We start from the raw sequence: 27,994 nt of genomic DNA, 5'->3' as shown, positions 1-27,994 counted from the left end.
CATCGAGTATCCAAAAAGTACCTTGGCAGATTTCGATGTGCCTTCCCGCCAAACTGACGGTGGCGGAGATACCTTCACACCAAAGCTGGTGGATTGGAAAGAAAAGGGTGTGAAAGCCTACATTTCCCCACTTTCCAACTTACCTTTTCGACTGATACCCCTCGTGGAATAGTCCTGCCATTGCTGCAGCCACTTGAATACCAAGGACACCAACACCATCATTGCCAGAGTAGAAGGTGCAGTACATGGTACCTGTAGTTAAAGGAGTGTCACTACACCTTTCCTCAGGACCCACGCATCAACATACATGTAAGTATGATTTTTTTAATTTTATGTTTAGTATATGTGTTGATATAAGTTGTTCCATACATTACATGAAACACACATTATTCATCATATATTTCCAACGGGTCACCACCATCAGTAAACCTCCACTGTCACACCAGTACAACAGTGACATCTAAATATGGTCGGCAGCAGCCCGCCATCCTCATGGCAATGTAGAAGTATCAGCCAGCATAGCGGTCCGGCGCAATACATCTAAATATGGTGGCCAGAACTCTAGCAGCTTGACGGAGTACTTCCGACCACTTTGACGGTGGGACGGCGGTACTCCGGCCAAGATCTAAATCAGTCCCTCTGTGTGATTGCATTTTAAATAAATGTTCTGTAAACATTTTAGGGTGTGCTATTTGTAGCTTGCTTGATTTGCCTGTTCCATGCTTTTGAAAAATATTTCATGTATTTTTAATGGATTCTAGCCTTGGTTTGTATGGTTACATCATTGTGTTATGAAATGGTTTTTCAATGTTCTAGTTAAATAGCCAGGCCCCTAGGCTTGCCTGGATTGTGTCTGACGGTGATCTTAACTAATTCAACCTAATAGTCACTTACTATACCAGCCGTAAGGAAGCCCTTTGACATTCCTGGGGAAGGGGGTTGTTTTAGATTATTAAATTGTATCACATTTTGTACTCCAGTGGGTGATTCCATGCATTTTGTATGTCCTTCTGGTGTCTATACTATGTTCGTTATGCACTGAGACCCGTCCCTATTTTCTAACATATGATGTATGTCTTTTGCAAATTTTGCACTGATGTGTTTTCGCATTGGATACTGGAATTCCCCACCTATGACTGCTGTGTTTTAACATGTATGGTGCTACTTTCAAATTGATACACAATGTTTGTTTACAATTGAATGTTGTCAATGTTATGTCTATCTGTTTGCTTATGACCTTTCGATCGAAATAAAGTTGTTTTGACTGGCTGATTGACTGACTGGCATAAAGTGTGTAAAATGTCATTGCTAAAAGTGGTGTCAGCATAAAACGGGTAAAATGTAAAACTAAACTGAGGTGGAGAACCAAAGTGGGCCCAAGAAGGCCGCATGACATTGATATGCGGAACTGGAAGCCGAATTCGGGATGGGTATTCTTGGAGAAAGGCACCTTTTACCTTCTCTTGCACTGTGACTGTCCCTTGGAAGCTTCCATCACTGAAAGCCGGCAGGAGCCTCTGCTCCTCTATCCATGCTTGTCAACACATCAGTGTTGTGATACTGACAATCAAGGACTCCAGTGTGAATGGAAATTAATGTTAAAGACCCATACCAGAGCTGCTTATAATTAGGATTTATTAATCAGAAGGCTTAAACAAAACACATATAAAGAGAACCAAATCCTGATCAATGACTTGCCAAAGAGAATGCTTAATTACTACATTAGTTATCATTCTTAGCTTCATCTTGAAGGTAGGTCCATTACAAATGAGTGATTTCTGATTCTTGTCTAGCCCTAAAAGGAGAAAATAGAACCCCTACACTTTCACGATTAAGATGCAAAGTAACAGAAGCAAACATCACAAAGAGAAAAACTGCAAAGGAACCTAAAATTCAGCACAGACAGTAGAGATGCACTTAATGTTTCCGAATTAATGCATGCTGCAGCATATCAATGATGTCAATGAAGCCTGCACCTTAAGTTCACTCATCGCAACCTTGTGGTATGAATGTGTTTATAGGGATTATCCTGTCGGTTTCCCTCTGTATTTCTTCGCTAATCTGCTAATCTTCAATGTCTTGCCAAGTAAAGCATCACAACAAAATATTAACAGTTTTGGTGTCTTAGCCATTGCCATTTCATGAAGGTATACATTTCCAAAACGTATGAACTGTTCCATCTGTTATGTAAGACTGGTACATTTAATGAAGTATACATCTTTTTCAAGAATTATGAACTGCCCCATCTGTTATGAAAGGCTGGTACATTTCACAAAATATACATCAAGACTTATGAACTGTTCCATCTATTATGGAAGGCTGATACATGTCACAAAGTATACATCAAGACTTATGAACTGTTCCATCTATTATGGAAGGCTGGTACATGTCACAAAGTATACATACTTTTAAAGACTTTTGAACTGTTCCATCTGTCATGAAAGGCTGATACATTTCATGAAGTATACATCAAGACTTATGAACCGTTCCGTCTGTTATGGAAGGCTGGTACATGTCATGATGGTATACATCATTTTCAAGAATTCTGAACTGCTCCATCTGTTATGGAAGGCTAGTACATGTCATGAAGTACACATCAAGACTTATGAACTGTTCCTTCTGTTATGAAAGGCTAGCATATTTCATGATGGTATACATCATTTTCAAGGCTCATGAACTAACCATCTGTTATGAAGGATTGACAATGCAGTAGGTCAGTCCTTGCTGTAAACAGGGTTTGTGCATTATACGCATCTTAGAGGCATCACTAAATAACACGTATGGTATTGATCAGTCGGAAACATCAGGCTTACAACTTATGCAACAATTATTTCTACTGAATGTCTGGGAGATGGGCATTTTTAAAGGTATATTTCAAAGGTATATTTGTCTGGGTGTTTAAAGGTATAATCATAATTAGAGCCAAGCTCGCTAACTACTCTAATGCCCTTTGTCCACACTACTGCTACACTACTGAGGGCACCAAATGACTGATCATATTTAAACATATGTGTGGTTGTTACTGCCTGGTCGTAATCATGTTTAGAACTCGATGTTTGGGATTTTGGAACCAGAAGTCATGGCTGTGTCTTGTCACTTACGCCAACAGTGTAACTTTTGTGCAGGAGGGAAATAGTTTGGTTTTCACATGTGTCCCAAGAGAGATGTTTGATGCAGAGACACTTGTGGGATGTTCTCAATCTCACATCTTTCTGCAGCATTGACACCCAGTGGACAGACTATGACATTACAATTAACAGAAACTGATGCAGCAGTAAATCTGTGTCTCACCATTGCAGCATTGCCAATAAGTGACCTGTGTCAGTGTGACATTGTCTAAGGACCTGAGGGAGCAGCAGACAGAACCCTTGCCAATCACAGTACAGGTCTGGCTCAGGATTACAGGTTACACTCAGTCATTGGGCCTCAGTTACAGCTGATGGTTTGTCAGAGAAAGGTACTGGTTCTTTGCTAGGAGGGGGAAGTGTGTGCCCTAATCAGCCATGCCAGCCAGCCATTTATAGTTTGTCTCTACTTTACAGAATCTTCTGAATAGGATTGGGGTTCCTTTAATGTCTTTCAATAGGAGTTGGGTCAGAGGAGTTCGGTCAGAGGAGAGGCTTGAAGTAATGTCTGGGAAAATGGCATCGTTAAAGGAAAGGGCCATTCACAGTTTTCTCAGTTTTAAGCAAAAGGCAATCACAATCACCCACAGAATAGCAAATTAAGGTTGAAGTGTGGCCACTAAGATGAAAGTGTGAGGCTCCCACTAAGATCAACTTATGCGAAGGGACCAGGTGTGTAACAGAGGCCCCCGCAGCCCTTAAAGCCACGCCAACTAAGAAACAGGTAAATGCTGGGGAAAGTTACTTTGCTTCCCTAAGGAAGCCACTTGCAGCAGAGGGGGGCCTTGTTGAGCCCAAGAATAACAAATATATATATAAGAGAACTGGCAGATGCCGGCCCTCATCACATTTTGCAGTGGGCCCCATCATTGTGTGTTACGCCAATGGAACGGGCAGCACATCAATGTCGGTTTCTGTGCCAAACTCACATCGGAATGTTCCAGTTTCAATATGAGGTTGATTGGCCCGCATGACTTTCAGCTCCACCGGCACTGACTTTCTGAGCTCCTTTCTCTTGAAAATGACAGTCACTTGTGTGTGTGGTGGAGCCTTCACCGGCGTGCTCACCTCTGTATTTACGCTCTTGGTGGATGATGCAGTCTCACCTTTCTTCACCGTGAAGGTGGTGGACGCCTCTGCGTCAATACTGACCAACCCTTGCAAGGCAAAGGATGTACCCACCTTGATTGATGTCTCATTGCTGAATTCAAAGTTATAGGAGACATATTTTTCAACCGCTTTTGAAGTGGTGGCGGTGAACTCCTGCTCAAGTCCTGTGTAGTTGTTGTAAATGTACTGATCTATCTGAGTGATCCTTTCACTCTCTACCTCTGCCTTGTCCCAGAGGATTGTGGCTGTCACTGAGCATTTCCCAGCACGCAGAGGATACACATTTGAGACTTTGTTATCGAAACCTGCACCTCTGTAATTTGCCACATAATCATGAGTCCTGGCTAAAAAGAGACTTGTATCCCTATTTTTATGATCGTAGAGAACCCATGCTCCACTTTGGACTCTGTGGGAGCTTATCTTGTCATTCATGTCTCCATACACTAGCTTGGTTTCCTGAGTCAGCACTAACTTCTTACCCTCTTCATTGGGGTGCTCATACACTGTGATCTGTGGATGGCTCAGGTCATCAGTGATGAGCTTGAGAGAAGATACTTTTTGCCATGACCTAAATGTATTTATCTCTGAATATTCTCCCTCCTCTAAGGCTTTGAAACCTCCCTTATAGTTTGCATTGTTGTACAAGATCCAGGGCTGCCCAACGACCTTCACAGAGGAGATGCAGTCATTGAAGCATTCCTTTATCAGATCTGGAACATCCGCAGTAAAAGTCCTCTGGAGTCCTGTGAAGTTGGCCTCTTCATAGACAGTGATTGAGTCCATGGTCGTCGGCTCTGGAGGTTTCAATGTGGTCCCTTATTTGACGCTGTAACACAAAACAAAAGCCAGTCAGTGGTGATAACGCAGGGTTTCGTGCACATTTTTAGCAATGTTACTCTCTTCTTAAGAGAAAGCTTCTATCGCTGAGAATGATACATTCTGCTGTATGTTTTGAGCAATGCTTTTCTAGAATAAGCGCTTCATTTCCCGATCACTGAGAGGCACCATGGATGAAGCAGTTTGTGCTGCATTTCTTCAGGGTTCATTAGGACTGAAGATCAGAAGAAGCCCATATGGACTAGTGTGTGGAAGTTACTGGATGAGCCAAAATCCTTTTGCTTTTCCACTGTAACAACAAATATGCTGCCGCCTACTCACAATATATTCACAAAATCTGTTGATAGCAGTTTTCTCTGCAATAACTGCAATCTTCCAAAGTAAATACATCTAAATTAGTTCAATCATACAATGTCTCTATTTTCTCTTCTCTCACACAGCACAGAAGTAAATGTGAAGTGTTCCTAGAGCACCATCATATTAATTGTGTGTTACTTAAGAAATCTGTGTGAAATGCAAAGAGAACAAATATTGGGGCATATTTAAGAAAAATGGTGCTGTGCACAGTGCAGTGCCACGTTTCTTTCTCCCCTTGGAGCTCTCCTAACTCCGCCATGTGTGCGTCATATTTAAAATATGGCGAACCATGGTGAAGGGTAGGGGACAATAGCGTCATTATTTTTTTACGCTATTGATGCACTCTGCAGGAGTAGCGCCAAAATGTTGGTGCTACTCCTGCAAAGTACATAGGGGCCCATTGAGAACAAAGATGAACCCCTTTTTACTGCTTGACTTGATCAGGCATTAAAAGTGACAAAAAAATGACACAAAGAAATCTTTTAGATTTTCTTGCATACTTTCTCAGCCCCCTAACGGGAGAATGCCCCCTTTGCATACATTATGCCTGGCGTCGACATAATGTAGCGCAAAGGGCTAAAAAGTGATGCAATGCATGCATCGCCCAAATTTGTAATTATGGCGTGCTGTTTTTGACCTTCTAACACCACATTAGCATAAAAAAATGACGCTAATGTGGCATTAGAATGGCGCTAGGAGCTATCAAATCCGCTCCATTATATTTTAAAAGTGCAGTAACTTAGCCTCAGTTTGGCAAAAAGAACATGACAACAAGGTAAGTAAAACAGATCAAAGGCACATTTTGAATAGATATCAAAAATAATGGGGATAGGGAGGATTAAAGGTCCAGTGTATACCCTCCAATGCAAGTGACTATTAAAACAATACACTGTTCCTAAGAGACCAAGGTGAACTATAGAAAGTACTCTGGGATCCTAATTGATAGGAGCAAGAGTCCTCACACACCCAAATGGGTGTCATGCTTCATCATCGGACCAGCTCCTCGTCAGACCGGCGCTACAATGTCTGACGGGCACCACCCAGTGGGGGGCTCTTTGCCGGAGATCTTTTTCTCGATGATGCCTCACTGTCCCGCAAATGAGTAGGAAGGAAGAAACAGGGAGAGTTCAAAGAATGAAATAGGAATAAAATTGGCTCAGGACCCTAGATAAATGCTAACTTTATTCTGTTTGTGTAGGGTGAAGGCCAAGATTAAAACATCAAAAAGAGAAAGAGAGATAGAGATGATGCTCAGCCACTTTCAAACTATATGTCTAGTGAGGGGAGGGTCAGGGTACTACGAGACCCACCTCAAAATTGGGTCGACATGTTTCGCGTCTCGGTGGTCCAGAACGGATCCAATGACGCTTCCTCAGGACCTAGTGTGAAAGAACTTCTCCAATTTTACAGCTAAGTTAGCTAATATGTAGTGTTGCTGATAGTCAAAAAAAGGTAATCGTCAGTCACTTACACAAGTCTATTGTGATCAAGTGTTTAGTTCCTAATCGTCACCCTGGAAAATATCAAAACATAAGTTGTATCTCAAGACATTTCCTTGAGGAAAAGTAAGGAAAAAAAAATTTGTGCATTTGAGGTACACTTATCATTAATGAATGTTCTTGTTATACATAACAATCAAATGAACAGTATGTCTTTCTACAGAGGGAATTCCCTCCTTGTCTGGTTTTTGACATTCACAAACATTCTGTGTATTCTCGCCATGTGGTGAAGGGCATGATTTTTCTCTTTTAACGTTTGTATTTGTTTCCTCATTATATTTCTGACATGACAAAGAGTATGTTGTGCTGATCTGGCTTATGGCTCGCGTGATCCCATGAAGCCCCTACTCAATCTGGGAGAGTAAGCATAACTTCCGTGTACTTAAGCATGGCTGTGCGATCACCTACACCGTCACTGTTTGCCACACAGTTTGTTGTTCGTTCTGCTTTTCTTTACTTTTTCTTACTTTTCCTCAAGGAAATGTCTTGAGATACAACTTATGTTTTGATATTTTCCAGGGTGACGATTAGGAACTAAACACTTGATCACAATAGACTTGTGTAAGTGACTGACGATTACCTTTTTTTGACTATCAGCAACACTACATATTAGCTAACTTAGCTGTAAAATTGGAGAAGTTCTTTCACACTAGGTCCTGAGGAAGCGTCATTGGATCCGTTCTGGACCACCGAGACGCGAAACATGTCGACCCAATTTTGAGGTGGGTCTAGTAGTACCCTGACCCTCCCATCACTAGACATATAGTTTGAAAGTGGCTGAGCATCATCTCTATCTCACTTTCTCTTTTTGATGTTTTAATCTTGGCCTTCACCCTACACAAACAGAATAAAGTTAGCATTTATCTAGGGTCCTGAGCCAATTTTATTCCTATTTCATTCTTTGAACTCTCCCTGTTTCTTCCTCCCTACTCATTTGCGGGACAGTGAGGCATCATCGAGAAAAAGATCTCCGGCAAAGAGCCCCCCATTGGGTGGTGCCCGTCAGACATTGCAGCGCCGGTCTGACGAGGAGCTGGTCCGATGATGAAGCATGACACCCATTTGGGTGTGTGAGGACTCTTGCTCCTATCAATTAGGATCCCAGAGTACTTTCTATAGTTCACCTTGGTCTCTTAGGAACAACATTTTGAATAGAACCTAGTGAAATCAAGGACAAAGCCTGATTCAAGGATATTAGTGAGATGTTACCTGGTGTTCAGTCTGACCAAAATTATTCTTTTGAAACTGGGGAGATGCCAAACATCATTGGCACACAAATGTCCCCTAAGATGTGTAGGGTCAGATGTCACTGTAGCAGAGCCGATGTGCCATCCTTCTGACTGCACATAGTTTTTTTCTGTTCATGAGACCAGAGACCTGGGGATGCTGCAATGTGCACTTATTTATTATAATATCTTGTTCTCAAGCAGAGTACTCATCTAGAGATGAAGGTTTAATCTAAGTTGTTCAAGTTTCAAGTTTAAGTTTATTATGTTACGGAACTCAGATGTAGATCCACATAAAATAATACATAAATATACAAAAAGAAGAAATATAAAAGTGGCGATTGGATTAAACTAAACCATTATGGCATAGATTACAAATAGCAGAAGAACCAAACCATTTTGCTTGTAATGTGTTTAGGGGGAGCTGCCCCTGTCGCTGCAGGAGCCAGAATCTTCTCAACCCATAAAACAAGTTCCAGATGAGGTAGGGCTGTGTGATCCTTGGCCTTACGGAATCAGATATTATGTGAAAACTCTGTCTATGTGCGAAGGCCTGACTGTCCTGGCGGAAACTGACTGCCCACGTGGCTTTCCTGAGTGTGGATTTAAGCTGTGCTGGAGAGAGATTAAAAATTGCAGAGGGATCTAATTGTAAAAGATCTATGCATATAAAAAGTTCCTGCAGATGGTATATTTTACTTTATGACCAGCTAATATTTCTTTTTTTAGCAGTGACCTCATAGAGTCTTCCAACAAATTATCGCGGCCAGGCCTTGAATAAAAGAGCTATGCAGGCCCAACTCAAGTCTTAGTGACGGTACAGAAAAGGCAGAGTTTACAGTTAAAATATTTCTTAAAACACGTTCTTCGAGTTTCTCGAGAAAGATCCACTTAGAAACCGCAATATGCTCAAAACCACACAGTAAAGATGGAGGTATCTTTACCCGATATACCTCTAAGAGATGTTTAAAATGCCTTCTGTCCGTTGCCCTATAAAATGTTTTCAAACCATTGGCTTGGGATTGGGCCTTTCTTCGATTATGCTCAATATGCTCTGTGTCTTTGAGTTTCCCTCAGACAATTTTACCCAAAAATATGTAAGAGGTTACTCTTTCAAGGTGTTGAGCTTCCAAGGTCCAGCTTAAATTGCTGTATTTTAATCTTTTGTTCCTGTGAAAGCACAAGATTTTGCTTTTTGAGCACTTTATCTTTTAAAAGTGTGCTTCAGTGTATTGTTTGAGGGCTTTTAGTCTGTTATTAAGCCCCGTTGGTGTACGATCAAACAAAATTATGTCATCTGCATAAATTAGACAGCATAGCGATCTTCCTCCTAATTTGGGAGCAAAGACCTCACATAGAGTTAAATGAGCTGGTAAATCTGAAAGATACAGGGAAAATAACAGTGGATCCAACATACATCCTAGTTTAAGGCTGTTTTTGGTTGAAATAACATGAGACAGACCTTGTTCACCCCCTAGCAAAACACTGCACCAGGTGGAGGAGTGAAGAGCTACCACAAGGTCAAAGAGGATGCCGGGTATGCCCAGACTTAGTAGCTTCTTCCATACCAGGACACGGTCTATCTTATCAAATACTGTGGAGAAATAATTAATCTGTGACAACAGGAATTTAGCAAATATTTTTCCGACTGCATCCAAAAGTGCAATCTGGCAGTAATTCCTAGGATCGATTCCCTTTTTTATACAGGGAGACAATGACGCTACACTTCCAGCATTGAGGGACATCCCTAACTTCACAGCAATACTGGAACTCCGGAAATAAAATCTTGCACCAGAAGGATACATTGTGTTTTATTAGCAATATTGGGATTTCATCCGGTCCCATTGCGGCAGAACTACGTATTCTTCTTATTGTAGCCTCAATTTCTTTTAGAGTTGGATATGAGTATGAGGAATCAAATCTGATTTGAGGGATTTCCACAGTAGTCCCATTAGAAGCATAAAGGTCAGATAGAAAAGTCGACCAGTTTAATTCACTTATGGATATTGGGAGTGGCCTGGTTCTTGTACCACACACCTCTGCTATCAAGGACCAAAACCACCTAGTATGGCCGGAAGAGGCTGCTTCTCTTATTGCAACCCAGGATCTATCTATGGCATCCTTTTTTAGACACACTCTTAATCTCCTTCTCCTTCTATTTATAATATCTAGCTGGGATTGCATCATAGATGTATGATCCCTATACTGTTTACGAATAAGAACATAAATTTCTCTATTCACTAATAAAAGGGAGCGGAGTTTTGCTATATATTTATTCTGAGGCTTTTGACTGGGGATTGAAACAACCAGTTGCATAAAACTAGTGAAACTCTCCATTACTTTTCCTACCCAACTACCAAGGTCATTCAGGGTTCTTGCGAGAATTCCTTTGAGCCCCTGTTGGAGTGTAGCCTTTATAATCAAAATTAACATGAAATGTTTGCAAATTAATGCGTAATGATGCTGGATAGAAAATGTATTAATGTGCTTTTACTAAACATGTGTTCGAAATGTGCCCACGGGGAGTGGCCACCAATGTATACGATGATAAATGAAACTGACTAATAATGAAATGTTAATGTATTAATGTGTGATTTTGTATTAGTATTAAGGGTTATATCTTAGGGTTTTGCTAATTAATCACTAGGCCTTAGTTAGCATGAGTCGGGACCTAGCTGCCCGGTTTCGTATTAATGTGTTTTTCTAACGTGCATTGTGCTGACTTGCTGAAGGACATGAAGCCGTATTTTTCCAGAAGCTGGAAGATGTGTGTAACCGTAGTAAATCCGTTCTCATGAGACGTGACTTGCTCAAGGAGACATTCTTGCCGAATGCAACAGTGTAAACTTGCAACAGGTACAAGGTCGCCTAAACTGGTTTAGACAATGGAGCTACTGACTGAGCCTGAGAGACTAAGAGTTTTCACCTGACTTTCTACCTGATGGAGATGTCAATCACAGGAGCCAATAAACTACGTGAGAACTGTTATGGGGTGACAATCTTAATGAGGCGACAAGTGGATTATTGGATGGAGATAATGATGCACCAAAACTTGCCCAATTGGAAATTAGGGGACTGTACAACAAGTTTGATATAACTGTATGACACAAGGACAAATTGGGATTAGAAGCCATTCCTGCCGTTACCTAGACACTTTGTCACTCTGTCTTAAAACTTTGCGGTTTGATTCTTCGAACCATCTTCACTTTGTTTAGCCCGTTCTATACTTTTTCCTCCTTATGAGGGACGTGTCCCTATTGCCCGTCTTGCTGAACTTTGCTGAGTTTCCTGGCTGATGGCGAATCAACTAATGTCCTGAGGATGAAGACTGACTCTGTATGCTGACCCACTACGGAGGGTAACTATATAATGATGAAAATGTAATTGTCTGTTTGCCTTTTCTTCTAGGTACCAACTGCTAATTTGATAGAGACAATAGTTAGATGTTTTTCTAAATTTGTGTTGCTAAATTGTTTTGCATGAAGCCCAACATGCTAATGCTAATATGAGGTTAGTTAAAGAGTTCACTGAATGACGCAAATAGACAAATGACTGAATCTATGCTTTGTTGCATAATGCGCTGATGATACTCTGCTAAAGTCAATCCATGTTGACGTTGTGCTATGTTCTAATGTTTATGATCTTTGCTTTGATGAAGTCTTATTCGAGTTGCCATATTATGACATTGCTGATGTGTTTTCTGGTATTGAGACTAATAAACTTACTGATAGAATTGTAACCAACAGGGAATAAATATCATAAATCTTATTAAATTCTGTGTGGTTATTCATGACTGAAAGGTCATGGTGTGTTCCGATATTATTGATGTCATTGATTAATTTGATTTACTTGCTATTGTGATTATTAAAGAGGTTATTGATCTATTGATTGACATATCAAGTGATTATCTCGTCCTAAGGAGACTTCAATCAGGGTCAAAATATTAATCGGCCTAAAACGAGTCCCAGAGTGAGTAAATTATCTAGATTGGGACACGTTATCACCCCTTAAAACTATTCGGGGACCAATATGTTCAACCATTTTTAACATTTAGCTGGGGGTGTTGTCCTGCTAGACTCCATGAATTGGTGCATTGCGCTTTCACATCAAGAGATACTACCAAAACATTGTGATCACTAAGGGTAGTCTGTACTACTTTTATGTCCTTTAATAGAGAGAATGACTGATAGTTTGTTCCCACATAGTCCAGGATTGCAACACCCCTGGGCAATTTATGGGTTGAATGGGCTGGGGAATCAGATGGGAGTCTACCATTAGCAATAATATAATCATTCTCTCCCAAGTACTCTAGAAAAAGCATCCTGCGCTTATCAAACTTTGTTTTGTGGGGAAAAGTGCTCGGCGTTAATCTAAATGCTTCTTCCTTTTCCTCATCCCAGATGGATGCAAGCCCTGGGTTAGAAATCTTACAATTTAGATCACCTACCATGATGATTTGGGTTCCTGGGTCCCTGTCACAAAGTTCCTTAATATAAACAAATACCTTTAATAGGAGATTATTTAAAGGGGACACTAGGAGGGACATAAGAGTTAATCAAAGGAAGGGAGATTACCTTGTCTCCAACTCCAATGCAGTGCAAAGTTACTGCTAAAAACAGATTACTGGGATCCCAAAAGCATTGATGCTACCAATGCAGTCTATTCGACAGCAAACATGCAACCCCTCCCTTTGCGTGACCCCTTGTTAAGGGGGAGGCCTTACAGCAGAAGGAATGATAATTTTTAAACTGCAACTCCCCAATAGACCAGGTTTCTTGGAGACAAATTATATCGGGATTGAGGGAGATCAGAAAATAAAACATTTTCTCGTTGGACCTTATACCTGCCACATTCCAGGATATGAGGGTAAGCTCATTGCTACATTGATGGGGCTGTTGTTCTAGAGGTTTTGGTAGAACCACTTAATACTGCTGGTAACCAATTCCAAGAGTGGGGATTAATGCTTAAATCAGGAGGTGGACAAACGGGAGGGTCCCTAAATAATACTTCTTGGCCATAGGCTCCCAGGTGAATTTTGAAATCCTGATAAGTGTGATAGTTAGTGTCATGTTTAACCAAAGGGATGCCTGAGGAAAAAGGTTTCCACACCCCATCAGAAAATTGGAGATCGCACTTGGTTAACCTTATACCTGTCTCGCTCAAGAAGGACACTACATCAATACCTTTACATTGTAAAGACTCTAAATTGCTTAAGAGTTTGTTAACATTCAATTTAGAGAAAAACGATACATGACACGACGGACCGGAGTCAGCAACCTTCAAGGAGACCAAATGTATATCCTTACTTTCAATCATTCTAAGAGGTTCACTATCAGAAAAACATTTTAACCATTGAGATTTGTTAAAAAATAGATCATTGTCAATTAAAAGCATGAAATCTAAAGTTAAGGTATCCTCAGGGTAGCAACCCTGTCCTCTTCTAATAGGTTGTAGCAAGGTCTGAGCGGGTAAAAGTCCTGCGGTGGTTTCAAAGGTTTGAGCAGAGGGATTTAAGGATGACCTAATTGATTGAGAAGTAGTTAGCTCACAAGTTGAAATTGAGTTGAACATTTCAGGATTGCTGATGGGTGGATGGAGTTCGCACATTGACGAAGAGACGGTAAGTGCCAGGCAAGCATGTAAGGCTGGAGCCTCCTGGTTTAAGCAATCTTGCAGGCCAGATTCGTCTTTGGAGAAACGTATCTTTCTCTGACCTTTTTTAGGATGTCTCCGGATTGATTATTGGACCTTTTGACTTTTTTTCTTTTTTATGTATTGGAGGCTGTACAGAGGTACCCAAGGTGCTAGTTAAGATATTTGCCTTTGAATGAGCTTGGAAAATTGGAAACATAACCGTCTCGGAGTTTTGGCAGACTGGTTCCAAGTCTGTCTCTGTTGTAAAGTCTCTTAATATGAATCTAATGGAATTGACTGGGCTCTCAAATGGCGTAAGATTCGTAGAGGATAGAACCACCTGTGATGCTCCAGCCTGAAGGCAAAAGTCGTTGTGATACTGCGTGTGAAATCCAAGATATACTACATTGCCAATTGTAAATTCTTTTAAAATCATTGTTACGGATTCAAGAATACAATCAGACCCACCAACCAATTTTTCTAAAAGATTCAGAATGGAGGATAGGAGATGTTATAAGCTTGAGAGCGAAGAGGAGACCAAAACATTTTGATCAGGATTATTGCTTAAAGGATTAATATTTAGGCTCAGGTTGGGTGTTGATAAAAGATGAGAACAAAGAGAGGAGTCGTTGAAGGGCGTGCTGCTGAAGAGCTGTAGTACCTTGGATAAAGGTAGAAGCGATGGCGGGGGAGATTTTGTTTCCTGGTGTGATCCATATCTTTGGATATGTTCTAAGTCAAGATCGGGGAGAGTGAAGTTCCCAGGGAGATTCTCCAGGTCAGTGCATGGAAAAGGAGCATCAGTGCCAGGTTCATGAGATGAGGTTTCCTTTACAGAAGCCAGACTGGTCACGTCATGATTTGATGGAGGAATCATAGCTGAGGCAGGCGAAGAAGCTTTACAAAAAGTCAAAGGCTCAAGAATAAAGGAAGATGTGTGAAACAAGGCTGGACTCTTGATTAGATCTGCTAAGGCATGAGGAGGGGCTGATTCCTAGGATTAAAGACAAGTAGAAAGGGGTTCTTCTGGATCTAAATTTGTTTGCAGTCATTGTGCCCCACGATACAATGCTTGATGTTTCACTTGTTTTAAGATGGGAAATGTACCATGTGACGCCCACAGTGTCCCTGCAATCTCTCTGTGTGCCCTAAAAGATTAGGCCCTCCGTGAATAAGTAAGGCAGAAGTGAAATTTAAAAAGACCAACAGTATCTCATTGCTCCATCCTATGGAGGGACCATCTGTGTAGTGGCCTGTTGATATCACCAGTTCTACTTTACAGCCACCAGTGGGTGGGTCCTGCTGCAGTAGGGAGTGGTCGGCCCCGCACTTTGTATCCCAGTCCTTTCAGTGTCGTGCCACCAATGCCTCTATTGTGGCCTCCACGGCTCTTAAAAGTGGAGGTCTGAAGGTCTCAAATTTGCCGCGCCGTGTCGTTGGCGTAACGCCCACAGCCTCCGTGAAATCCTGAGAGTTTTCTTTAACCGTGGTAGGGCGAGGCGATTGTAGTCAATTCAGCAGTTCGCTGCACTCGTGGTCACCAGCTATAATCCTCGCTCCTCACTCCTCGAAGCGCAATGTGGCGTAGCTCCAAAACACCAAAACGCCGCTCTGATCCTCCGATCTGCGGTAGGGCAGCCACGTAGTATGATGTCTGTGAACCGGCCACATGTGCTTTCCCCACAACCTCCGCAGTCTTCATAGCACCCTCCGTGGGCTCCTTGCCCACAGCGGAACGTCAAAGTGGCAAGGCGGCAGGGCAGAAACACAGCACCCAGTGGGGAGTGGTAAGTTGCCACACTCGCAGCCTCCGTAGCCCTCTCTGCAAGTTGTTAATGGGCTCCTTGCCTGCAGCGGAACAGCAGGCGGCAAGGTAGCAGGGCCGGGAGACAGCCCCCAACAGGGAGCTATATTATGGTGCACTTGTTGCCTCCATGGCCCCCCTCCTCAGCCCCCTCCACAGGATCCTTATGGGCTCCTTGCCCGCAGCAGAAAGACGAGGCAGCAAGGTGGTAGAGAAACGGCCCCCAGCAGAAAACAGTAACTTGCTGCACTCACAGGGTCCACACCCCCTCTGTGGGTTCCTGTTTAGACCTGTTCCTGATGGGCTCCTTGCAAGAGCATCAGAACTACAAGGCGGCGAGGTAGCAGGGCAGGAAGACAGCCCCTGACAGGGAGCGGCCCCTGGCAGGGAGCAGTTGCTTGCGGTTACTTGCTGTAGCTTGCCGCGCTGGCAGACTGGACCAGGCCGCCGATCTGCTCCCCTGCGATCCTGTGGCACGATCCTGCAATGTCAGGCGTCCAACATTCAGCGCTCAGCGCTTCAAATTAGTGTGAACAAGTGCACGACTTCCCCAACAAAGTCACAAAACAACATCCAATGCTGGCTGCTTTGGTTTATGTGCACAATGTACAGTAAGTAATTTTTTTTTGCAATGTTTTCCCCTGCGATCCTGTGGTGCAATTCCTGTGGGCAGGAAGATGGCCCTCCAACAGGGAGTGGCCCCCGGCAGGGAGCAGTGGCTTGCGGCAGCTTGCGGTACCTTGCCGCGCTGGTAAACCGGACCGGGCTGCCGATCTGCTCCCCTGCTCCCAGGCAATCCTGCGGCGTGATCCTGTGGGCAGAAGACGGTCCCCAACAGGCAGCAGCCCCCGGCAGGGAGCAGTGGCTTGCGGTAGCATGTCACGCTGGTGGACTGGACCGGGCTGCCGATATGCTCCCGTGCGATCCTGCGTCATGGTCCAGTGACGTCAGGCGTACAACGTCAGGCATACAACTCAACTCCAAAAACTTGCATCCAACTCTGGCATATAACGAGATCCTTATCATCGCTCTAGTCAACTTCAGAATACTAATGTCTAAGTTGTTAAATTACAAGACAGACTACTATTCCCTCTTCCAGGCCATGAAAGAAAGTTAGCTGATGGTACCTGAATGCTTTCATTACATTTTGGCTTCTTCCCTGCAACTCTAGAGTGGAGGATGTGCATTGGCTCTGCTTGTAAACCTGTGATGTCTGTCAGTTTGCAAACTTCTCACTTATCTCAGAGTCTTTGATGTATATGTTCAGAATCAGTGGGTGGAAACTGGTGAATTGGATGCCACATTCCAGGGTTCACCATATTCATGCTTAGACCCAGAATGCTGGGTTCCCTTTAGAGGTAGTTGAAGGCCATGTGTGCCTCATCGCCTTCCTCTAGACTGCATATCTCTGACTTGCTCATTTTCCCCTATTTCCCAACACATTTCACTGTATCAAGTTGCATTTTGTCTAGTATGAATCAACAAATGCTGAGTGAGAAACTCATTGTTTGCCCCATTTGTTTCAATAAGTTGCTGCAGATCAGCCTGCTTCATGAAAGAAGCAATAACAGGACCATTGGAGATTTTCAGACCACAGCCACTTGCTCTTGTCTGGGAAAGAAATGTGGTATGTGTTCATACCCCACCTCTGCAAATAACATTTCGAGTGAGGTCAGCATGATCAGAAACTATGATCTCCCCACATGTATTTGTTTCTGTTAACTTGCATTCATGATAACGAAACAGAACATAATACATTTGCATTGGGTTAGACCTGACAGTTTTAGGGTGATCTTCTCTAAAATGTTTTGCTTCCCTACGTCCATTTTCGGTGATGAACTTTGTTTTTGTTAGGTTTAGACTCTGCACTTTACCACTGCCAACCAGTGCTAAGGTGCTTGTGCTCACTCCCCGGAATATGGTTTGATTGACTTACAACTGATAGGCATATTTAATTTACTTGTAAAACCCTTGTAGAGTGGCATACCATATACCTAGGGCCTGTAGATCAAATGCTGCCAGTGGACCTGCAGCACTTAGTGTGCCACTCACATAAGCAACACTTTAAAATATGTCCCTGGCTTGCCACTACAGCCTGAATGCACTTTTAAAATGTTTATTTGACATGACAATATAATCCTTTTACCAAGCCTTAAACTCCCCTTTTATTGCATTTAAATAATCCTTAGTTGAGTCATATGTGGCCAATAGGGCAGAGTGTATTGTTGCACATGTACTTTTAGGTTTTACATGTACTGGTAGTGAAAAACTAAATGCATTTTTCGCTACTGTGAGCCCAACCCTAACACTGGAGAGTCCTTATTACATTTAATAAGTTATAATTTCTAATTGGGAGCAGGTAGCTTGGTCATGTTTGGAGTCTTTGGAATTGTACTAAAAAATCCTATTTGATGGTAAAGACAGGTTTTTAATTACAATTTTCAAAATTCCACTCTTAGAACGTTTAATTTTTCTGCCTTTAGGATTTTGTGCTTGTTGCCTGCCTTTGGTTGTATGACTAGGTGTAAATGACAGTTAGACTTTGTGAATTCCTCTCAGACAGTCACACAATAGAGTGATTAGTTGTGCCTAAATGGTCCATCAGATGGCAGGATAGAGGGGCGGAGCTGAGCACAGCCCCACTTGCAACTGAATAGAATGTGCTCAGCCTTCTCCTGAAGGACTTCTCACCTCAGCATGCTCACTACAGCCAAGTTTGAACCAGGATAGGAAACTCCATGCACTTGAAAGAACCTTTCTAGAGGGTTCTCCCACCTTCCAGAGAAAGGCACTGGGGCACACAAATAGGACATTCATTCCCACTCTTCAATAGACTTCTGAACCTGTGTATATTCTTCCAGGAAGTAGGGCTCCTGTGCTGTGGAAAGGACTGCCACTCTGCTGGACTGCTGACCTGCTGTCGTCTTGCTGGATTTCAGCCTTTCTGCTCTGCTGCCCTCTTCCCTGGGAAGAAGGACTGAACTTGCAACATGAACTCAGGACTACAAGAGCATCTCCAAAGGGCTAGTTTGCTCACCTCCTGATCTGAGGATCAGGGACCCAAAAGGATCCCTTCACCTTGGACCCACACCTGAACCCAGACCTGAGGGAGTTCTGATCTTCCAAGAGGTGCCTAACCAGTCCTGGACCCTTGGAATTGGTACTGAAGGTGACCAGATAGTCCAAATTCAAAAGTGGATAATAGGAAACATTTTGGCTAAAAAATGCTGTGAGAACGAGGAGGAGACCAGGACCAACCAACTTGCATATCCGCTTGTGGTTCTTTCCCAGTTGGATTGACTTTGCGTCTTCTCCAGCTACGTTCTTTCTCTGCAGCAGCAAATCCTGTTCAGTGGTCCTTTGTCAAAGGAATATCCTGCCCTGTGTAACTGTCTTTAGCTACAGCCCTCTGTTTTTACTTTGGAGATTTTTGACTTTCATTTTGGAGACTGATAGCCTGATTTAAATAGTGGGTTACTCTGTCACAACGGTGTCAGATATCCGGTCCGCCAAAATCTAAATCCCATCGGGCATAATAGTATTGAGATTTCGGCAGATGGAATATTCTTCACCATTGTGATGGAGTAACCTATTCACCAATATCTAAATCGGGCCCTGAGTCTGAATGTAGAAATTTTCATTGTGGCTTCGATGATCTCTCCTCAACAACTCCTGCAACCTTATCCCACCGACATTTGCTTTCTCAGAACACTTGTTCTTAAAATGACTTGTAAGCCAATCAATTTCTTGCATCCGAGCTGTGCTCCATTGTGGTCAGTCATATTATTTTACCTTAACCCGATCTTGTGTGATTGGATGTCTGCGGTTGGGGCTTTGATCTTTTAGGTGCTAGTTTTTACTAAAATGTTAAAAATTCCTAACTCCAGTTCTACTGAATGGATTTTTGCTGTTTCTGTGCCAAATAGTTTTTTTTTTCTAAATTCATGTGGAATTTTTCTTGTGTCGTGTTTTCTCTTTATTAATGTTTGTGTGCTGAATAAATAATTCATGCATTGCTTCTAAGTGAAGCCTGACTGCTTTTTGTGCCAAGCTACCTACAGGTAAGCATATGTTAACTTAGTCACTTTTTGTGGTTCACCCTGCAGGGGATTGAGGCTGTTGCTTGACCAGGGTTCACACCACAGTCAATCAACATTCCCATTTCTCACACAGTGGATCCCAAGCATTCAAAACCAGGATTAAGAAGGTGCCATTTTAGTAGGATTCATCGAAAAAGGAATCCCAAGGATAGATGTTGTATGAAGAAGTAATGTTTTAAGTGTCCTCTAAAGGGTATGAGCGACGGTTCATCATGTGACTCCAGAAATGTATTGATGCCAAGACTGGGTCCTTTATATCTTGTTAATAACCAAAAAAAAACTGTTTGCTTCTTAGTCCTTTTTGTTGACCTGATGTGTGCTTTGAAATGTATTAAATGTATTTGGGTTTGTTAAGTTTTTGTGTTGTAGGTTGAATGTCCTATTGTAAATGTTTTCCTTGCTTTGATTGACAAAATGTGAGAAGTGGAAAGGACAAAAATGATTTGGAGAAAGACGATGCAGTGTGGACCTGTGTTGGACGAGTGAGAATTGCTTAATACCAGCTAGGAAATCGCTGCCAATGTCCAATCATGAAATAACCATTAAGGGTGGCTTTTTGAGATGGGCATATGACAAAAAATGTGTTTTTTAGAGAGGCGAGAAAGAAATGTGCAATTTACACAAGTTTAAGTGGTATTCTAGATAAGGTAAGAATTGCAGAGGGGGATCATCTACCTAGAGAGTTTCCATGAGCCTGGGTCGAGTTCCCGTCTTTAGGGGCAATAAGAAAGACTACTACTGTTTGAAAACAATAAGTGTACTGCTTTGCATTACAGTTCATTATTCTTCTAACACATTTTAGAACATTTTCATTTTTATTATATTTTATTACACTTCGTATCTGAACATTGACCAACCTAATATTGGTTCCAGAATTAATTTAATATCGCCTGCTAAAATGTATTCTATGTAAAACGCTAACTAACTTCTGGGTCTTTGTGAAGAATGTATTACAAGAGTCGTCTGAGTTGACAACTTCTTGATGTTTTCAGGCCATAGCATGTTCAATATGTCCTTCTTGTGTTACAGAAAAATCATGTGAACATAACCTGTACATCTGTCTGGCAAATTCCATTCCCATATTACTGCCTTTGTAGAATTTCTGGGTTCTTTTTTCTCTTGAATTTGAAAAGAAGCTGAATGCCTGACAAATACGCATAACATGACTTGACATGACTTGACATGACATAACATAACTGTAAGAAATGGTGTTGGCTGACTGCACTGTGAGCCCTGGTCAAGCAGCAACTACAAACCTTCTTATGGTGAAGTCAAAGCAGCCCTAAATTAACCTGTGCTCAACCCTAGGATAGCTTGGCACAGGGCAGACAGGCTTAGTTCAGAGGCTATGTGTAAGGAATTTTTGGAACGCTTCAAACAGTAACATTCTGAAAACACTAGAAAAAGAACTCTACACCAGGTTAGAAAAATAAAATATATGTTTATGAATAAAACAAGACCAAAATGACAAAAACACATCACAAAAGAATCTCAAAACAGGTTTGGAAAAATACAGTAATTAAAATAAAATAAAACAAGAAAAGAACAACAAAACTCCAATTATTAGAATCAGAGTCATTCAGTTTTAAAGATTGTTAGTGAAAATAGCACCAACAAGCACAAAGCACCAGCTGTGGATAGTGGTCACCCAGGAATGGGACAAAGTTATTAGTTCAGTACAACCACTATGGAGCATGAGCCTGTTACAGGGACCCCGTTAGGCTTACTGAAGAGAGTATCTTAAATCTTGGTTGCAGAGCATTTTGAAGCTCAGTGTCAAAGATGCATCATGCAGACAAAGCGATGAGTCAGTTTGGAGATGTGGTGAGGTTGCAATACAATGTCCTGTGCTATCATTGAGGATGCCATCATCAGAGGCATGCGATGCAAAGTTTGGCATTGATCATCCTACCCGCAGTTTGGATGATGTGTCTGTTCCAAGGAACTACGAAGCTGCGTTTCATGTTCTCATGTGTTGTCATTGAGGCAATCGTCACAGAGAGTTGCAAGAGTCCGCATCAAAGATGCATCGCTCATTGAGGGCAAAGCATTAATTCCGAAGAACTACATGGCTGTCAAGCACCTTAGTCTACTTCCAAGGGTCCAAGACTGTGGTGGTACCACTTGGCAGGGTAGACTCACAAATGGCAGAGTGAAAAATCTGTTGGAAGCTTGTTGTGTCCCTGAGACTTCAGATCAAGGGGTCAGCCAACTAGCCCTTTGAGTCACTCTTGGATCAGGATTCAAGAGATGCTGCTCCAGTCCTTCACACCCAGGGAAGAAAGCAACAGTCAGCAGGTGAGCAGAGCAGGGCAGAAGTTCCTTCAGAGCAGCAGTCCAGTCGAGTGGCAGTCCTTTAAGCAACAAAGCAGTCCTTCTTCCAGTCAAAGTATCCACAGGTCCAGAAGTGTACTGAAGTGTTGGTGTCTGAGGTCCAATATTTATTCCAATGTGCCTTTGGAGTGGGGGAGAAGCTTCTAGAGGTTTGCATTTGAAGTCCCCAAGCATCCTGCCTCTCATTGCTCCAGACTAACTACAGGGGATATGCAGCCCTTTGTTTGGAGGCAGAGCACAGCTATTCATGTAGAAGTGGGGCTGTGCCCTGCATCTCCGTCCCATCCTGTCAGTGATGGCCCACCCAGGCACACTATGCTCTCTACAGTCAGTGACTGTCTAGGAGGAATACACAAAGCTAAATTGTAAGCTACACCCAGCATTGTGACCCAGGTACAGGCTGCAGGCATGAAATGGCGGAAGGGCTAAGGCAGAAAAATGCAAACTTTGTAAAAGTGCCAAATTTCAAAATTGTGATGCCAAATCTGACTTCACCATGAATTAGGATTTTTACCTCACTTCCAAAGACACCAAAACTGAACTGAAAACCTGTTCCCATTTGGAAATTACACTTATAAACTGCAGTAAGGCAACTCCAAAGTTATCCTATGGGAGAGGTAGGCTTTGCAGTAGTAAAAAACTAATTTAAGTGTCCTTCACTAGCAGGATATGTAAAGCTAAAAGAACATGCCCAACTTTAAATACTCTGTGACTTTCACTCTGTGTGATATAAGGCGTAATCTAGGGTTACATATGTATTAAAGTAAGATTTGGGCCTGGCAAAGGGTTTCTTTTCCCAAAACAAAACAGTAGTTTAAAATTTATCACAAAGGCTCCGCAATGGCAGGCCTGAGACAAGTTTAAAGTGATACAAAAGTGGGTGGAACAACTAGTGCTGCACGCCCACTAGTAGAATTTAATTTACAGACTCTGGGTATATGTTGTACCACTTTACTAGGGATTTATAGGTAAATTACATATGCCAATTATATGCAAGACAATGTAACCATTGTTTAAGGAGAGAGTACATGAATCTTAGCACTGAAGTGATATTTTGGAAACCAAGAACAAAACAAAAAGTTGACCCATATTTGTCACATTTTGTAATTGTTTGGGATAAATTAACAATTTTTTGTACATTTATTTTTGCCTCCCTCAAAACAATAGAAGACTAAGGCATTGAGGAACATTTGTCAAACAACTACAGAGAGCAGAATGGTCCAGAGACTTAAATCCAGCATATACATACTGTGAACTCTAACTGACGCTGCTGGTTCTAAAATATTTTTGCTTATTCTGCATTTAATTTTAGCACAATGATTATCATGGCCAAGATTCTTGTCTCTTTTTCATAGACTGAGTGAATATGATGTTCTCCTTTATGTATATATGTTAAACTTTTATTTTCATCTAACACTCATATTGCTTCCTTTTTTGTTTTTTTGCTAACACAAACATTACGACGTGCAAGAAGTAATGTTCAGCAGAGTTGGTCTGGCTACGAACCAAATATCCAAAGATTCGCTGGAAAAGGAAATTCCAGCCTTGTTCCATAAGCTGTGATTCTACTGTCCTATCACCACGCATCACATCGATCTAGTTTTCAAACTATTTTAATTAAACATTTAGAATCTGGGACACGGTTAATAGGCCCTTCCCTGCTGGTATTGTGTCTGACCTATGGTGTCTGATATGCACTATGAGGTACATTACATGTAAGATTTCAGGAGTATCCTGATCTATCTAATACATTGGAACAGATATGGTTGGGAGGAAAAATCCTTGAAACTGGCAGTGCAGATTCATAACCTTCAGCTTGCACAGCACTTCCACCATTTACATCCTGATATAACAGACCTAGGGACAGAGCCTAGAAAATGGGGTAAAGCCATCCTGTGCCGTCTTGGTACAGTAGGGCTAGGCACCTATCCTAGCATGCATAGATATGATTAGCAAAAACACAAAATCCAATTTCCAATGTTTTATTCAGCAACACTGTGATGTAATGATGGGCACCTGGTAGGCTGCCCATAAATGAAAAAACAAGTCAGCAAACCATGCCCTAGGAACATAAAAGAAATTAAGTATTCTGTGTTGATGCACTCAAAAAAGAATGTAATCGCTGCAATACATTAACATCTTCTCAGTGGAGATTTAGCAGATTCCACAATTCTTTCTCTCAAGCCTCACAAGAGTATGTCCTCTTGTAAAACTGGCGCAGTCAACATGGACACCAGGGCCCTTTTAGTCCTAACAATTCCTTGTGCATTCGCTTCCTAGTAAGATACCTATCACACAAGGATCTTAAGCTATCACACTTACCTCTTCACAAATTGTTTTCCCAAAGACTTAGGTAGCTTCCGGCGGACTACTGCTGGATCTTAACAACTCTCACAGCAGCCAGCAATTATGGATGGATCTACAAAGAGATTACAAACAATGGACAACATAACATTTTAAGGTCAGTTTATAGAAGCTGAATTATTGAAATCACCAGCACCACAGCAGAAGCCACAAGATCCATCTACCATGTTAAATATTCATGAGGAAACCAGTAAAAATATTTACTTAATTGAGACCAGTGTGTCTATGTCACACTAACTTGATGCAACATTTCCCAAAAATTAGATATTGCTAATTTATATTGTTTTTCAGAAGGTTTTCATATCTTATGTCAAGATCCGAGCCAGCCTATGAGTAATGTAAACAACCCCGTGGCATGCCTACTTGGGCTAAGAAAGGGACAGAGTGCACTTGAGTAGCAGCTTAGAGCCAGTACCTGAGTGAACTGGTCACATGTAATAGGCACAGTGTGACAAGCTGGCAACAACTGGCCTAGTGTACTACGTGGGTGCATCACAGAAAAACCCTGATGATGAGAGATGAGATCAATATCTGAAAAGAGAAGCCAGCCACCAAGCACCCTTTAGCCTATTCATTAAACTAGCCTCACCCACCACTGCTGCCTCCTGCAGGAAGGTGTGAATAATTGCCATACAGCCACCTATGAAATAGATGGAGCAGCAGAGATCCCTACTGCTGTGTTGCACCACTGAAATTATTTACACACTCATTCAAAACTTACCTCAAGCATGAAAAAGCAACAGACATTCTCTTCAACTTTATCAACACACTCCAAGTGGTACAGCCTAAAGAGAGGCAGAGATGATGATAGTATTCTAAAAAGCATGCTGCAGTGCAGTGCTTAGGTTGAGCAGGTTTTGGCCAGGATTCAAACCTGGAACCCTTTTAGGGCTTAATTGAGGTGCATGCGTTCATGATCTAACTAATTGTGTTGTGGTCAGTAGTAAACCTCAAATGGATGATTGGCTGCTGCTGATCAGCTTTACTAATTGTGATAGGTGCCCACACATTTTATTTTAAGATTAGCACTGCTACCATGGCAGCCTTTCATATGTCTAATAATTATGAGACATTTTTTTCCTAAAACTGGCTCAAAGGCCAGACCAAAAAACAGGCCCTTGATGATATGGCCCAAGTGTTTCTGCTGCAGGTTACAGTGAACTATAGTGAGGCACTCATAAGGAGGGAGGGCCACTGCTGAAATTGAAAGATTGTTGTAAATTCCTTGCCTGGCACTGCCTGGCACTTCCTGAGGTGGAAGCACACAGTAAGAAAACCAGGGAAAAAAATCACAGTCAGTGCCTAGTTTGTAAAACAAAATAGGTGACAGAGCCCAAAGCATTTCTCAGAAACTGCTGAAAGCTGTAGGCTCTGAATACCAAGGCTGTGAAGTCTTGATTCCACCTCATACCTCCTTCATCCACCATCATACACTACCACAATTGTTTTGCAGACGCATACAATATGGAAAACAACTTGGCAAACATATTAAAAATTATAAAAATTGTGAAGGAGCCAAGGGCCTGCGGCTCACAAACACCAGCCCTGACAGTGAAGTGCACCTCTTTTGAGGCTGCTCTGCACATGATCATGAAAATGCCATAATTCGCAGTGCAAGTTCGTCAACTAATACAGTCAGTTGAGCACAGAAGGAAAATCTGACCTACACTTGAACAGACATAAAACATCTCCTAAAAGGTGCTGGTTGCTCATTTTGGAAAAAGGTTAAACGATGACAATGGTCTTGGACACCCTTACCAATATGGTTATGCCAGCAGCATACACCCTGTTGGGGCTCAAAGATATTCCCTGTTGAGGCCAAATTCATAGACATAAAGACAGAACATCTTACAGCTAGTGGGTCTGAGAAGGTACACCATACAAAAATAGTGGCAGTTGCCGTGAATATCTCAAGTGGGGGACACAGGAGATTTAGGAAATAATTTAAAAAGAAGGTACCTGTTCTGCTGCCAATGCTGCCAGACACCTCAGTTCTCTTCCCTCCTGCTCCTGATGGTGTCCCAGTAGCCCCCGGAACACCAGCACAGGCTCCTCACACAATCCTGGTGCTGCTCTCATGCTATGACTAACATGAAAGTAGTACCAGGATTGGTTGGAGTTGCTTGGTCTGCCGCTCAGACAGTGCATGAGCGTCTGTGTTGTATCTCCACCCAGTTGTGTAACACAGCTGGGTTGGAGAAACCTAAGTGCTCATGTCTGTTAGGCCGGCCTAACAACATTAGGGAAATTGTTTCTAAACATTGGCCAGTTTTAAAAGTGGATAACATCATAATGAGGAAAATTACCCCACATTCACCAATCACCTAAGATACAGACAAGGCCTTAAGAACACAATAGCGCATAGCCATCTCAGTGCACGAGACACTAGCACCAGGCGTCAACCATCAGCAGGCTTTTTTAAGAACTGGAAATGTAAAGTTTGCAGGATTAGAGGTAATGTGCAGAGCAGAGGCTACCCAGAGCAAAGAAAACGAACAAACTACTCTTCTGATCTTTACATTGTCCATTGCCCAGCTGATTTGTTTTTTTTGGGATGGTTTGTGCTGGAATACATGAGCAACATAGGAAATCAGACCCAACTTATCCAATTACAAAAAATTCAACATGTACGTTTCTATAACACTGAGGGGGACTTGTGGAATCAGAGACATTCCCTTTACACCTCAATTTTCTTATGCATTCTGTGGCTACAATAAGACCTTGCATTGTAGCATTATGTGATTTACTTTGTCATGGCTTAATCTAATGTTCTACGGAGCACCTAGATAGTTGATGCATCATAATCTCATTATATGAGTGAGTTGGGTCAATGCAATAGGTCACCACACAAGTCCTCCTCACTTTCACTGTCCTCTGTCCATCTACATATAGAGTCCTTAATCCCACTGGGGCAACCTTTGGGTTATTCAGTAGCGCTACCAATGGGCTAAAAAAGCATATAGAAAATGTGATAAGTAACTAAAAGAAAGTTTCTTTAAACTCACCAAAGTTCCAGTAAATACCAGCGCAGGTCTCTGTGGTGCAGATGAAGATGAATCTCTGCTTCCATGAAGCCCTACCACCACCTGGTGGCCTTTTATCTTCCTGGTCCTATCAAGCCTTCAAGAACAGGTTTTACAACTTATTGGAAACATAAGGTCACCCATTCCTCTCCAGGCCCGCTGCCAAACTGCTTCTGGGAACTCCCGTCTCCTGATTGCCCAACTGCTCAGATCACAGGAAATGATAATGAACCGCATAGTAATGCCTACTAATGCACTACCATTACTAAAAGTGAACATGTATTCCCTATTTTTTTCTAGAATGTTCTCTTCTTTTGTTTCATCTCTTTTGGAATAATCACTATTACTTTTTTTTTGATGCAAGAGCATGATTGTGCTGTTTCAGTGAGCGCTCTGTTGACATAAGTGACACTTGGCTCTATGTAGCTGAATGTTTCAGTGGGGATTGTGGAGAATTATTGCTACGACTATTATAGCAATAGCAGAAAGAGGGGCTTTCTAATGTCCTATGAGAACCTACCCTCCTCAAGTGGAAGGACACATGTCCTATGAAAACACACCCTCCTCAAGTTGAAGGACAC

General features: G+C 42.0%; 1 protein-coding gene across 1 annotated transcript; it reads right to left on the bottom strand.

Annotated features, from left to right (window-relative positions):
• Nucleotides 1-1,638: 1,638 nt before the first annotated feature.
• On the bottom strand, nucleotides 1,639-27,478 carry LOC138303585 (epidermal differentiation-specific protein-like). Its single transcript, XM_069242852.1, has 3 exons — nucleotides 27,396-27,478; nucleotides 24,349-24,445; nucleotides 1,639-5,061 (listed from the first exon to the last, which is right to left on the bottom strand). Exon 3 carries the CDS (start codon nucleotides 5,016-5,018, stop codon nucleotides 4,002-4,004), a length of 1,017 nt encoding a protein of 338 aa, XP_069098953.1. The 5' UTR covers nucleotides 5,019-5,061; nucleotides 24,349-24,445; nucleotides 27,396-27,478; the 3' UTR covers nucleotides 1,639-4,001.
• Nucleotides 27,479-27,994: the final 516 nt, after the last annotated feature.

The sequence above is a fragment of the Pleurodeles waltl genome, chromosome 7, assembly GCF_031143425.1.
Source record: "Pleurodeles waltl isolate 20211129_DDA chromosome 7, aPleWal1.hap1.20221129, whole genome shotgun sequence".
In the NCBI taxonomy this organism is placed as follows: Eukaryota; Metazoa; Chordata; class Amphibia; order Caudata; family Salamandridae; genus Pleurodeles; species Pleurodeles waltl.
Note: the sequence above shows the minus strand (reverse complement) of the source record. Positions and strands in the feature narration are given on the sequence as shown.

Coding starts and splice junctions, on each gene's coding strand:
- LOC138303585 (XM_069242852.1), bottom strand. CDS start 5,018: ATGGACTCAATCACTGTCTATGAAGAGGCCAACTTCACAGGACTCCAG.